This window comes from Thrips palmi, unplaced genomic scaffold, assembly GCF_012932325.1.
Source record: "Thrips palmi isolate BJ-2018 unplaced genomic scaffold, TpBJ-2018v1 HiC_scaffold_6, whole genome shotgun sequence".
NCBI classification, from domain to species: Eukaryota; Metazoa; Arthropoda; class Insecta; order Thysanoptera; family Thripidae; genus Thrips; species Thrips palmi.
Window position 1 is genome coordinate 8020715 of NW_023144633.1, and position 11717 is coordinate 8032431.

At 43.5% G+C, this 11717-nt stretch overlaps 1 protein-coding gene across 2 annotated transcripts; it reads right to left on the reverse strand.

The window, feature by feature from the left end:
- Nucleotides 1–2134: 2134 nt before the first annotated feature.
- Nucleotides 2135–9716, reverse strand: LOC117651476 (alpha-tocopherol transfer protein-like). Of its 2 annotated transcripts, none has more exons than XM_034395504.1 (7): nucleotides 9567–9716; nucleotides 6756–6941; nucleotides 5489–5654; nucleotides 3485–3752; nucleotides 3234–3350; nucleotides 3039–3144; nucleotides 2135–2523 (listed from the first exon to the last, which is right to left on the reverse strand). In XM_034395504.1, the coding sequence occupies exons 2-7, from the start codon at nucleotides 6925–6927 to the stop codon at nucleotides 2381–2383; spliced, it is 972 nt and encodes a 323-aa protein (XP_034251395.1). In that variant the 5' UTR covers nucleotides 6928–6941; nucleotides 9567–9716; the 3' UTR covers nucleotides 2135–2380. The 2 variants fall into 2 exon arrangements, with proteins under 2 accessions (XP_034251395.1, XP_034251396.1); XM_034395505.1 differs by having other exon boundaries at nucleotides 9590–9715.
- Between the last annotated feature and the right edge of the window lie 2001 nt (nucleotides 9717–11717).

Genomic DNA, 11717 nt, shown 5'->3' on the forward strand with positions numbered 1-11717 from the left:
TTACAGTTTTATTACATTTTGCCATTAAAAAAATACCAAAACAAGTGATACAAGGGCCCCCCCTGCGATACATGAATCTTCACCTTCTCTCTTTGACCTCAACTTGCCTAGGAATGGTAAAACTCGGTCAAATTTAAATACATTTTGTAGAAATTAATGCTGCAAGGAAATGTTGCATAATTTGTCTTTTTTTAAAAGTAATTTTTGAAGAAAATAGCTGTGATACATGGGTCCCCATGGGTGATACATGGGACCCCAGGTATGGGGTCCGATGTATCAAATACATGAATTTAGTAGATTGCGCCCCTATCCAAAACCAGATGAGATACATGAACAAATTCAATTGGCCCTTTTGGAAGGAAGATTAACTCATGCTTCTGACCCAAAACATTTGATTTATGCCCATAACCAAAATTTTGACACTCAAAACAAAAAAAAAGTGATACCTGGGTCCCCACCTTCCCTTAGGAGACGGTGACAAGATTTCAAACGGCGGCAATTCAAACTGAACAGTGCACATTCGCTGATGAATCTAAGGCATCGCTGAAAGCGTTAGGCGAGCAAAGTTACAGTTGAATGTATCAAACTAGGGATGTAGCTCAGAGAGGACACATTTGACCAGTGCAGGGCAGGTAAGCATGTCAGGTCTCTTATGAATACACGTACCGCAAGGGTACTTCGAAGAAGAGCTGGACCGGAAGTTGAGAAGAAATCGAGAAAAACAAGGTGTGCGGAATGTGTAAGAATGATCATCTGCGTCGCCGTTCTGCCGCCTCAACAGAGTTATACTCTCATACAAGTCGGGCGTTTGTTCTTCTTGATTTCTTCTCAACTTCCGGTCCGGCTCTTCTCCGAAGTAAATGATGCGGACGTTCCAGGTTATTTTAACGAATCCGTGTACCGGAAGTCAAAGAATTAAAGTGAGATCAAGGGACAGGTATGGTATAGTTTTGGGACACGCTTTAACAATGGAACAGCTCACACGAAATTACTATGAAGGTTTTACTGCGCGCAAATGCACGAAATTGAACATGCAATTCGTAACGCACGAATTGGTGCGCGAAAACGCACGATTTTCTGCATGCTTGCGCACGAAATCGTGCATTGTTGCGCACAAATTCGTGCGTTACGAAGTGCATGCTTAATTTCGTGCATTGTTGTGCGCAGTAAAACTTACATAGTAATTTAGTGTGCTGAGTTTTTGATAAGCTTTGACATTAAGATCTCCAACCGTGCCAAATGTAATATTTTTTATCCTGAATATAACATTTAATATGCCTTGAACTTTATTTCGCTCAAGAGCCAGCTGTTCCAGCTTTACTCCGTGTCTCAAAATTACCCCTATTGACTTAAGACTGCGTGATTGGTAGCTCCTAGCGCTAGTGGCAGAACAGTGGCCACACCACACAACAGGGTACTTGGGTTAAGATTCAGTAAGAATCGGAAAAATCGACGTCTATAGACTAAATTACTATGTAGGTTTTTCTGCGAGCCAATGCACGAAATTAAACATGCACTTCGTAACGCACGAATTTCTGCGTGACAATGCACGATTTCGTGCGCAAGTATGCAGAAAATCGTGCATTGTCGTGCTGAAATTCGTGCGTTACGAAGTGCATGTTTAATTTTGTGCAATTGGCGCGCAGAAAACCTACCTAATAATTTGCTTCCTACCACACACCCAAGGGGCCTTTTTTGTATGCACATCTGATGGTGATTAAAATTTGTGTCATCCAGGTGGGGCAATGTGTCCAAAGAAAATACAGTTTATAGTTGGCGTCCGACTAAATATTTCGCCAGGCGGGAACTTAATAGTATCGCCTTCGGATGTGCTTAAAATTGCACAAGTCGTAGGCCATTAAAAAATGTTTCACGATATTTAGTGTGCAGGCACCATGTAATCTGAAAACAGTATGGTTCTTTTCAGGGCAGAATTCAAATGAATATTTCAGTCCCGGCCCACCACTCGCATGTGTTAGCGTTGATATTTTTTCAGCTATGAAGAACGAAAAGAATGCGTGCATAGACCTTTCCGCGCTAAGCAACTTGAGCAATATACCCGAATCTTTGTGCCGCCACACTATAAGACCCAACTCATTTGCAGCGAAACGGAAGCGCAGTGAACTCGGTAAGAAGGAAAGTTCGTTTTGTTTTTCGAGTTTCGGTAAATTTTATTCATTCACGCTCCATTCATTGTCCAGGTAATATGAATTTCAAAGTCTAAAAAAGCCCTGCGAACGCATACGTCTTGCGGTTGAACAAAGTTAGTTCGTGCACTGGCGTGTGCAAGACTTGCAAATGCTGGCTGAAGTAAGGAGTGGAACTCTACAAAGTATTACAATAATGGAAGCTATCAATTTTTTATCCTACATGAACCTAATTAATCAACCGCAAGTTTCCTGAACGACCCTTCGACCCCGTAGGCAGCAACTGTTGTGTTCGGTCTTCGCTGTTCGTCGCTCTTCATCCATGCCCTAGACTCGAACCATTCTCTGCAGCCGCATATCAAGTCCATTGTTGAATCTGAAAAAATAAAATAAATAAACCGTGCTATTACTTACTTGCACTGGTAAAACAAAGGCATAAAAATTACGCCCTTTAAGGCATAAATACTCTTTTACGCCCTTGCAAGGGCATAAATCGTTTTATGCCCTTGGGAAGGGCGTAAATGGTATAGGAATTTCAAGCAAAATTTTAATGCCCTTCCCAAAGGCATAACGATTTATGCCCTTGCAAGGGCGTAAATCGTTTACGCCCTTTAAGGGCATAATTTTTATGCCTTTGTTTCACCAGTGTGCCGATTCCTTCGCACTCTGGAAACTGAACCGTGTGTAGGGCACAATGCACCTGGAGCGTGCTTGCATGCACTCTCCATCGAGCGATGTGCCTGGAAGCACACTGCTTAGCTTGAGCCTGGGATGCACGCAGCATGTGACTGACTAAGACTGCATGCTGCTAGGCACATTATGCTTAGGGATATAATTCGTGCCATGCACACTATTCAGTAGGGAATTTTTCAGAAAACACTTATTTCTCACCGGACAATTCCTCCATTGAGATTGCACTAGTACCACCAAATGATTTTGGCAGATATTCTGGCGGGACCGCATCGTGAAGGGACTCCAAATTATCGTGTATAAAGATCTGAAAAATAGGACGATCAAATACATAATTATTTGCATAGACTTCTTGTTGATGTTACGTATTTTATTACAAATCCAAAATGGTCTTACCCTCTGAGCGAGCTTGTCTTTCAACATCGGAGTTATCATGTTCAAGCACGTTCTCAGTATACTAGGAGCAATTGCATTTACAACGTGGACTGCTTGGATTCTCGTTGGCATGGTATCCTGGAACAAAGAATGTGTGCACAATTCAATATAAAGAAAGAGATTTTCGCATGCCATTCCTTGCCATGCCTTTCCGTATGCAAAGCAGCGTTGGAAGTTTATTCCATCGTCTGGCCCGGCCCACGGCCTGTTACCTGCAAACAGCTTAGGAATTTCCGCACTTTTCCTATGGAGGCGAGAAAGTTGGTAACCCAGTCGACGCTCAGAGACTCAACGTCTATGACGTAGACAAGTCCTCGGGCCTTCCTATCCACTGCTAGCGTCAGCTCAAATAGCATCACTCCTATTTGGTAGCGTTTGCCGAAGTCAAAGTGAGACCAGTCCCGGTCGCAGGAAGGGATAAGTTTCTCCACGAACAGAATGTTGCCTCCAGGGAGTATCTTGGGTATAATTCCTAGGTGCCTGTCAGAAAATTAATACGTTAGTCGGAGAAGACAGAAATACACTGGTAGAAAAAAGTACGGGACGTGTCTGGTCAATTTTCTACCTGGACCGTCCGTATACATAGAGTCCATAAGCATTTAGAGTGAATACGTACAATGCGATATCCATATTGCACTTGATTCGCTCCATACGTCATTTTTTGTTAACCTCTGCCCGTGAAACTTCTACTATTCAAATTCAGCCCGAGTTGCAAGCGGCAAGCGGGTTGCCTACCTGCCTCTTACACATGCACCAAGCCAAGGCAAGAACACTCTCATCCTTCAATCGACATTTTATCAATATTCATAGACATGTGTGCGTAATAGAATTTCGTTAAGATGCTTTAGCAGTTTTGCTAAGACTAAATCTATAATTTTGGTTCTAAAACAAACGAAAATGTTAATACGCTTATTAACGCGCACAAACGTCTAACGTTTTCTACCAACATAATCAGCACGAGTCTGAGAGTGCAAAAGTGCTGTAAATTCGGACAGAGACGGGCCAATAAGTTGAAATTTTGCGATTGGGCAAGGTTTGAGCTGTAGATACTTGCTTAAAAATTTCTGAAGCATATCTGGCTGTTACGCCTGTCCTAGAGTTACAATCGTTGTAGAAATGTGGGACTTATGGGCGTGGGGAACACACTCAGATTTGTACTGAGTTTTTGTTTAAGGGGGGACCCTGGTGAAACTTTCAAGTAGGCTTCTAAATAATCCCAGGAAGTTAAAACTTTGCTTAATTATTAGGTTCATTATGGTGAGTTCCCTAAACAAAATTCAATCCAAAATGTTGAACGGTCTCTGAGAAAGGTGGCTTTTTAGTGTTTTTTGGAGCGTTGGGGAAAAATCTTCCTGCGTCTTTCATTGGGACGGAAAGTCTTGAAAATTTTTTTGGGTTATCCTAAAGATGTATAGAAGAGATTTTAATGACGGAATTTTCAAATTCAACTTCTGTCCTGAGATATGAGTTTTCATATTTTAACATTTAAAAAAAAGGGATTTTTTTCCCTTTTTTCAAACTTTTAGGTGTGTTTAAAAAAAAAGTAGGGCTGATATCAAGATTCCGTCACTAAAATTTGTCGACAAGTCATCAATGAATACAGTCAATGCAAGACGACTCATGTAGGTGTCAACCAGGAACGCAGGAAGTCTTTCTACGACAAAATTTTTTGTCGACTGAGCAAAGCTGTGAAGTTGAGCGTAGAAGCCAACGTCATCTGATCTCAATGTTATTTCCTTCCAAATGATAAAGAAACTACCCACTTAGCTTGAAGGTGTTCAACCTGTTGAATCTGAAACCTTCTATGCACATTTTTATCTATGAACTTTGAAAATACTATTTATTGGAATTTTGGCGATTTTTTCACCAGGGTCCCCCCTTAATAACGCATTGACGTTTGTGCGCATTAATAGGCGCACTAACATTTTTGTTTGTTTTACAAACATTATTATAAATTTCGTCTTATTCTTAACAAAACTCTATTGCGCACCAACGTCAATGAATATTGATAAAATATGTCGATTGAAGGATGAGAGTGAAGTCATGCCAAGAAACGACACGAAAAAGAAGTCTCATCGGAAATAGACATGACTTCTGAGTCAACACGCTGATTTTGGCGTGGCACTTTATTCATGCCCTTGAAGTGATACATTTTCAGTGCGTGAGTCTCAGTCTAAGATATTTTGCTCGGCAAAATTTGTCGATCGATGACTTACATGAATCGTCCCACGTAGCGTAGTTGTTCTTCTTCTGATTGTGGTAAGACAAACCAGTCCTCAAGGAGATTGCGGGTTTTGAAGTAGTTATCCAAACGGAGCTTGGCTTTCTCCATTGAATTTTTTGAGCCCACCATAAACTTCTCGAGCCACTTGTGATGTTCACCTTTACAAAAAAAGGAAGGCACATGATAATTTGATGCACTTGTATCACTTTGATGCGCTGCAAGGGTTGTCACAGAGAAACATTTCTAATTGTAGCTTCGCTTGTTTTTAAGTTGCTTTCTCAAATTTTGCCTTTTTTCGGTTGCACATACTCGCGTAAAATCCTGCACACACCAGCCCACTCTACAAAAAATGTCCGGCACGCCTTAATGTGGCATACGAACTTTTGTGGTTTAAAATTTTTCCTGTCTTCTTCCTCTTTGCGACTGTCTGAATATGTGTGTGTGTGAGGTGAATCCTCCAAGAAACGACCGAAAGAAGTCTCCGGAGATGTTCTGACAATTGGCTGATCTTGGCGTGGCACATTCACCCTTGGTAAGGTGTTTTTAGCAGAAAGAAGTCAGTTAAATAATTTCTCGGCGAAAATTGATATTTTTGAGCTCGGCGTCTGCGCCCTGACTGAAAATCGCGAGCCGGTTGAAAACGACCCAAGCAATCGAGCATTGGAGACTGAAGAACCCTTCTGAGCCATTGAGCCCCCTTAGACCCGTGGACAATTGAATGTGAGTTTGGGGCTTGGCGCCAAAGGGGCTAGGTCGGGCCAATACGCTCATGGGGTTGGGTACCAAGCGATGTCAACATCTCAACCTGTCGACAAGGTCGGGGCTAACACCTAGGGCGGTGTTCATTCCTGTTTGCAATTTGTCGATCGATGACTTCTGAATCGCCCCACGGCGTGTTGTTCTTCTTCGAGGGGTAACAAACCAGTCCTCAAGTTGCGGTTTTGAAGTAGCCAAACGGAGCTTGGCTTTCTCAGATTTTTGGCCACAACTTCTCAGCCATTTGTGATGTCACAAAAAAACAAGGCACAGATCAAGATGCAGTATCACTTTGATAAGGTTGTCACAGAGAAAATTTTGTAGCTTCTTTTTAACGGCTTTCTCAATTCTTTTGGTTGCATACTGCTACCTCCCAAAGCCTAATACGCGTAAATTACATTCTGGGGTCCAATGCGCCAAAATCGTAATTAGCGCTTGATTGTGCCATACTAGGTCATATTTTTAATGCTTTTGTTTTGAGCATTGTTCAAGGGTCAACTTACATGTGAGAGTTGGGAGATGTGGTTGGGCATTGCACCACTCTCTTAGTGTCACTGCATCTCTCGACAGAGACTCGGGCGTGGCTCCGATCTCGTTCAGTAGGTCCTTATAATCCTCGGGGGTCATCTCCCCGTCGAAAGGCACAACCACGTCAATTTGTACTGCGTTCGGCATCTTCACCTCTGCTTCTGATACAAAAAGACAAAAAAGAGTTAGCAGTGTCATAACAGAAAAAGGCTGCAATGTGACTCGGCAACTGTGGGAATAAAAATGTCTGAAAAGTTTCCGGGAAGATAAAAACAGTAAATTTTTTTTGTTTATTTTCATGGCCATAAAACTATTCGAAAGGTATCCTGAAAGTTCGCAAAAAGCCCACCCTGTCTCTTGTATTTAGGCCAGACGCATCTCTACATTATAAAGACGCTTCTCCGTGCACTCATTGAAAAAAAATTCCCGAAAGAATATTTGTTAAGTCTTCGAAAATTCTTTGAGACCAGGCGCGGTTTCAAACAGAGAGCGACGAGGCGATATAACCCCCTCCCCCCAATCAGATTCCATAAAAGCCCGACAAAAACCCGTGCTCCTGTAGAGAGGAAAAATTTGTAAGTTACAATCGCCCTCCCTGTCGGAGGCCCTCAAACCGCGCCTGTTGGCCAGCACGTAGCTGTCGAAGGCTCTTCGTAACTTTTTAACAAAACCTTTGGTATATAAATTTTCCTTGCGGAAATTTCGCTAAGTGGATTCCTTATGTATTTCTTATTGTGTCGTCAATTTAGGCGGTGTCTCACCGCATCCCAGTTTTTGTTTGGACAGCGTCTCTGCTCCACGGCGCTCGCAACTAGTTTGGTCAAGGTCAGATCAGCTGAGCCGCTCGCCTGGTTTTGGGGGCCCGCACAAGCACCGCCGCGCGGCTTGGGAAGCGGAGTCCCGTGCCACGCCCCCAGTCGCGTCGTTTCGCCCGGAGTTCCGCGTTCACACCAAATGTTTAGGTAAAATTTTGTACGTGCAACTTGCACGATTTTGCGCATACACTGCGAGAAAATAATACGGGAAAAGTACGGAACGTGTCTGGTCAATAATTTGCCTGGACCGTCCGTATCTGTCCTACTACGGAACTTCCGTACCTTTTTTCCGTACCCGATTACATGAGTTCTTATGGGACAAGTACGGACGTGCCGTACTTTATTCCGTACTTCCGTATCATTTTCCTCTGTACATTTTCCGTACAAAACTACGGTATGTTTTACAGTGTACGTGGAATTTGCATGATATCATGCGTTAAAGATGCATAAATTTATGCATGTTCACGCACAATTTTATGCACGACGGTGCACAACGAGGGGGTATGCGCTCTCTGAACCTGTGTACCGACTATTACGCTATTACGCTCCATTACGCCACAAATTAATCGGAATCTAGCTAAAAACGGCCTAAAACACACCAAAATTGATAAAATTTTGTCAATTTCGGCTATTACGCGACTATTACGCGTATTATTACGCGTGCTATTACAGATAGAGTGAACCGACTATTACGCGAGTGCATACCCCCTCGGTGCACAAGTTTAGGATCGCTTGCATGCACAATTTAAAGTGGGACAAAATGCTCCATGCACTAATGGTTTTGTACTACTTAAGTGTAACAACATTTTTATCTTGGGTCATAACTCCAATAAAAATAGAAGCTTCTATTTTGATATGCTCAGGCTGGCCTAACAAACACTCAAAAGTTTCCCGTTTCATTGCAAGTCCCGAAAATCGGGACCTTGCTTGTCGTCGCCCAATACCACTCAGCTCGAGGAAGGCAGGGGGGAGGGTGGGGAGAGAGAGAGAGAGAGAGAGAGAGAGAGAGAGAGAGGAGCGAAGAAGAGAAAGAGTGGGCTGCGGCTGCGGCGTCTCGGTCTAGGGTCAGTTGGGTTAAGTATAGGACAAGGGGTCAAAATGGGACAGCTGATTCTTAGTGAAGATTTGACATTTTTGAACGCATGACATACCAAATGTTATGTTTTCATTGTGAAAATAACATTTGCTACGGCACAAGCTCCAAAATCTCCATTTTTGACTCAGAATCAGCTGTCCCATAATTACCCCAGCTGACCCCACCGCGCGGCACAATGCTCGCGTCAGTAAGTTGTCGATTAAGACGTTATTTGTACCGACAAATTATTTGCTGACGATATCAATGCACCAAAACGTCAATACGTTTCTTATGAATCAAACGGGTCTGAGAGAGGGTATGTAAATTTAAATGCGACGTATCAGTAGTGCAAATGAACTTTTTGTACTATTTTTCTACTTGAAAAATGAACATACTACACTTTTGTGCTAAAATGCGCAAAAAATCGGACACTCAAAAATTCCTCTGCAAATCCGGTGGCAAGTTGGTGTGCCACAAAAATTGGCAAGCCAGTCCCCAAAATACTGCAATTTTGGCATTTGGCCGGCGAGCCAAATACGGGCAAGGTAACGGGGATTTCAGATGAAGGCTTGCCAAATTTTGGCATTATAAACGGCTTGCCAATTTTGTGGCAAGTAAACTTGCTACCGGACCTACAGTGTCGTACGGATAGTTATCCGTGCAAAAAAACTGTAGCACTTCGTGCAAAACTTGCTGAACAACATTTTGTGCGCAGGTACCCGTTGAACAAGCTGCGTCCTACGCTTCTAGGTAGGCGTAGGACACAGTGTAGTCCGGAGTGGCCGACACTTGCAACACGATAGGTTCACACTTACAAGTGTAGGACATAACAGTCTACGCCTGCAAATGTGTACTTAAGAGTGTACAGCAGCTCTGAGTGTACGGACACTAGTTACCTTTGGTATTGGTAGATGCTTACTCTGCAGGGCCTGGAAGGACTGTTGTCCTCGTACCGAAGGACCCAGGCCGTCGGTTAGAGCTCGGTCAGACTAGCACTAGATGTGAATCCTCCGACAGTGAGACAGACAATGCGACTTTGTGTTGGTGGACTGAGACACTGGCCTGTAGATCTCTCCCCCCCCCCCTCCTTTCCCCCTTTCTTCCCGCTCCGCTCCCGTCTTCCCAGCGGCAGTTGTAGTGGAACCGGTTTCGCTGCTCATGCGGCGCATGCGGTACAGTCCCCACCGCTAGACGAAACTCAGTATTTTCCACTAGCAATTAGGAAAGGAGTGGGACTTTACATTACCTTTCAGGTTTAGCATTTTATGTTCAAACTGTTTGCGCCGAAAGGCAAAACAAAGTCCCGAGCACGTCCCGGTGGTCCCTGCCGGACGTCCATAGGACTACACTGTAAATGTCTTACAATGAAATTTGACCTATGTTATTCGTATGTTACAGTGAATTCGGCGCAAGCATAATACGAAGCAATATTCCTTCGTAATACGAAGAAAAACCACCCTTTTATGCTTGCGCCATTTCCTTCGTATGATGGGAAATTTCTTCGTAAGACATTTAGAGTGTATGTTTTGTTGACATGATTGACGGAGTGTAGGCAGTAGTAAATTAGGAAGTGTTTATTTTGACGCCGGCGCCCCGATCCCCAAAAGAACCCTACATGCCCTTCTTGCTGTATCCGTTGCCGAAATCCTCCTCAACCCCATGTAAACCATGATGCATCATGCATCTGCAGCAGCGCCCCCGGCCGAGGCTCGGATCGGATTTGCACTCTCAACATCTTATGATCGTTTTTATACGTATTACAATGGTTTTTCATCGTAAGGTATGCATAAATTTGCACATACGTAATATGCATATATTTCAGCGTAAGGTATGCATGATTTCATCGTATTACGCATGGTTTCTACATAAGGTATGCATGATTTCATCGTATTACGCATGAATTTCATTGTAGTACGTATGTTCTCATTTCAACGTAAGTTATGATGACCCTTTCATCATAAGAATCTGAGGGTGTGCTGCCACCGGGCAGCTGGGGTCGCCCAAGGAGGCTGCATACCAAATTTGGTGAAGATCGGATCACGCTAAGTCCTTGGACGGACGGCCGCACAGCACACCATGCATCATATTACATATACAATTTTATAGGTGGTGAGGCATGATTTGAAACCTGCGTAACGTCATGCGTAAAATTACACCGGTAAAACTGAAGCGTGTATGCTTGATTCAAGCATACAACTACGCTTGAAGACTTTACGCTTGACGTCAAGCGTAGAGAAGAAATTCTCCCATGCATTTAGGTAGGCGGGAGAGGGGCAAAATGGAAAACTATGCTTGAGGCCGAGCGTAGTTCTACTACGCTTGAAGAAAGGCGTAAAACTACGCTTGAGCTCTATCAGTGTAGGCTCAAATGTGCACAATGTATGCATTTTTACGCGTAATATTGTGCAAATTTCACGCGTGCGCAAAACTGTCCAAGTGATACGTACAAAATTCTACATAATATTAAGTGTGCAGTTTTCCGCGATTCTGTACCAAAGAACGGAATCTTAAGTAGTGGAGCGGAAGGCTGGTGGGCAGAGGACGGCACGACGCACACATCATTGTGTGGTCTAGCCCGTAATGGTAATGGTATGGTCAATCAGCCTAGGAGGTAGGCAGCCACGCGGGTCTGCCTGCTGGGCGGGCTGGCCTATCCGGCACTTCGCAGGCGCTCGGCCGCAGAGTATTCACATTCACATCCGTCTTAGCCGTATTAATAGTTCTCGTTAGTAAGGTTGATTTCTGTGTAGAAATAACTTGTCTTTTTTAGTTGGTGGCAATTTCGAAAAAAAAAATTAACTGCGATACGAGAAATGCTTCTTTGATAAAAGCCAGACATCGCTTTGCGAACTTGCGAAAAACAAAAGGCAGGACCAACTTTCTGACATCAAAACTAAGACGCGAGGAAACTTACACGTAAAACATAGTGTTCGGGTTTCCCAGGTGCACCCTGGGAAAACAGGTCATTTTTCCAGGGTAGGCCTGGAAAACCCGGACACTGTTTTTGACGTCGCAATTTGTTTTTAACTTTCTGGACTACAGTTGGC

Coding starts and splice junctions, on each gene's coding strand:
- LOC117651476 (XM_034395504.1), bottom strand. CDS start 6,927: ATGCCGAACGCAGTACAAATTGACGTGGTTGTGCCTTTCGACGGGGAG. Junction 3,351..3,484: donor AATTCCTAAGCTGTTTGCAG/GTAACAGGCCGT, acceptor TCTTTGTTCCAG/GATACCATGCCAACGAGAAT. Junction 3,145..3,233: donor AAGACAAGCTCGCTCAGAGG/GTAAGACCATTT, acceptor CCTATTTTTCAG/ATCTTTATACACGATAATTT.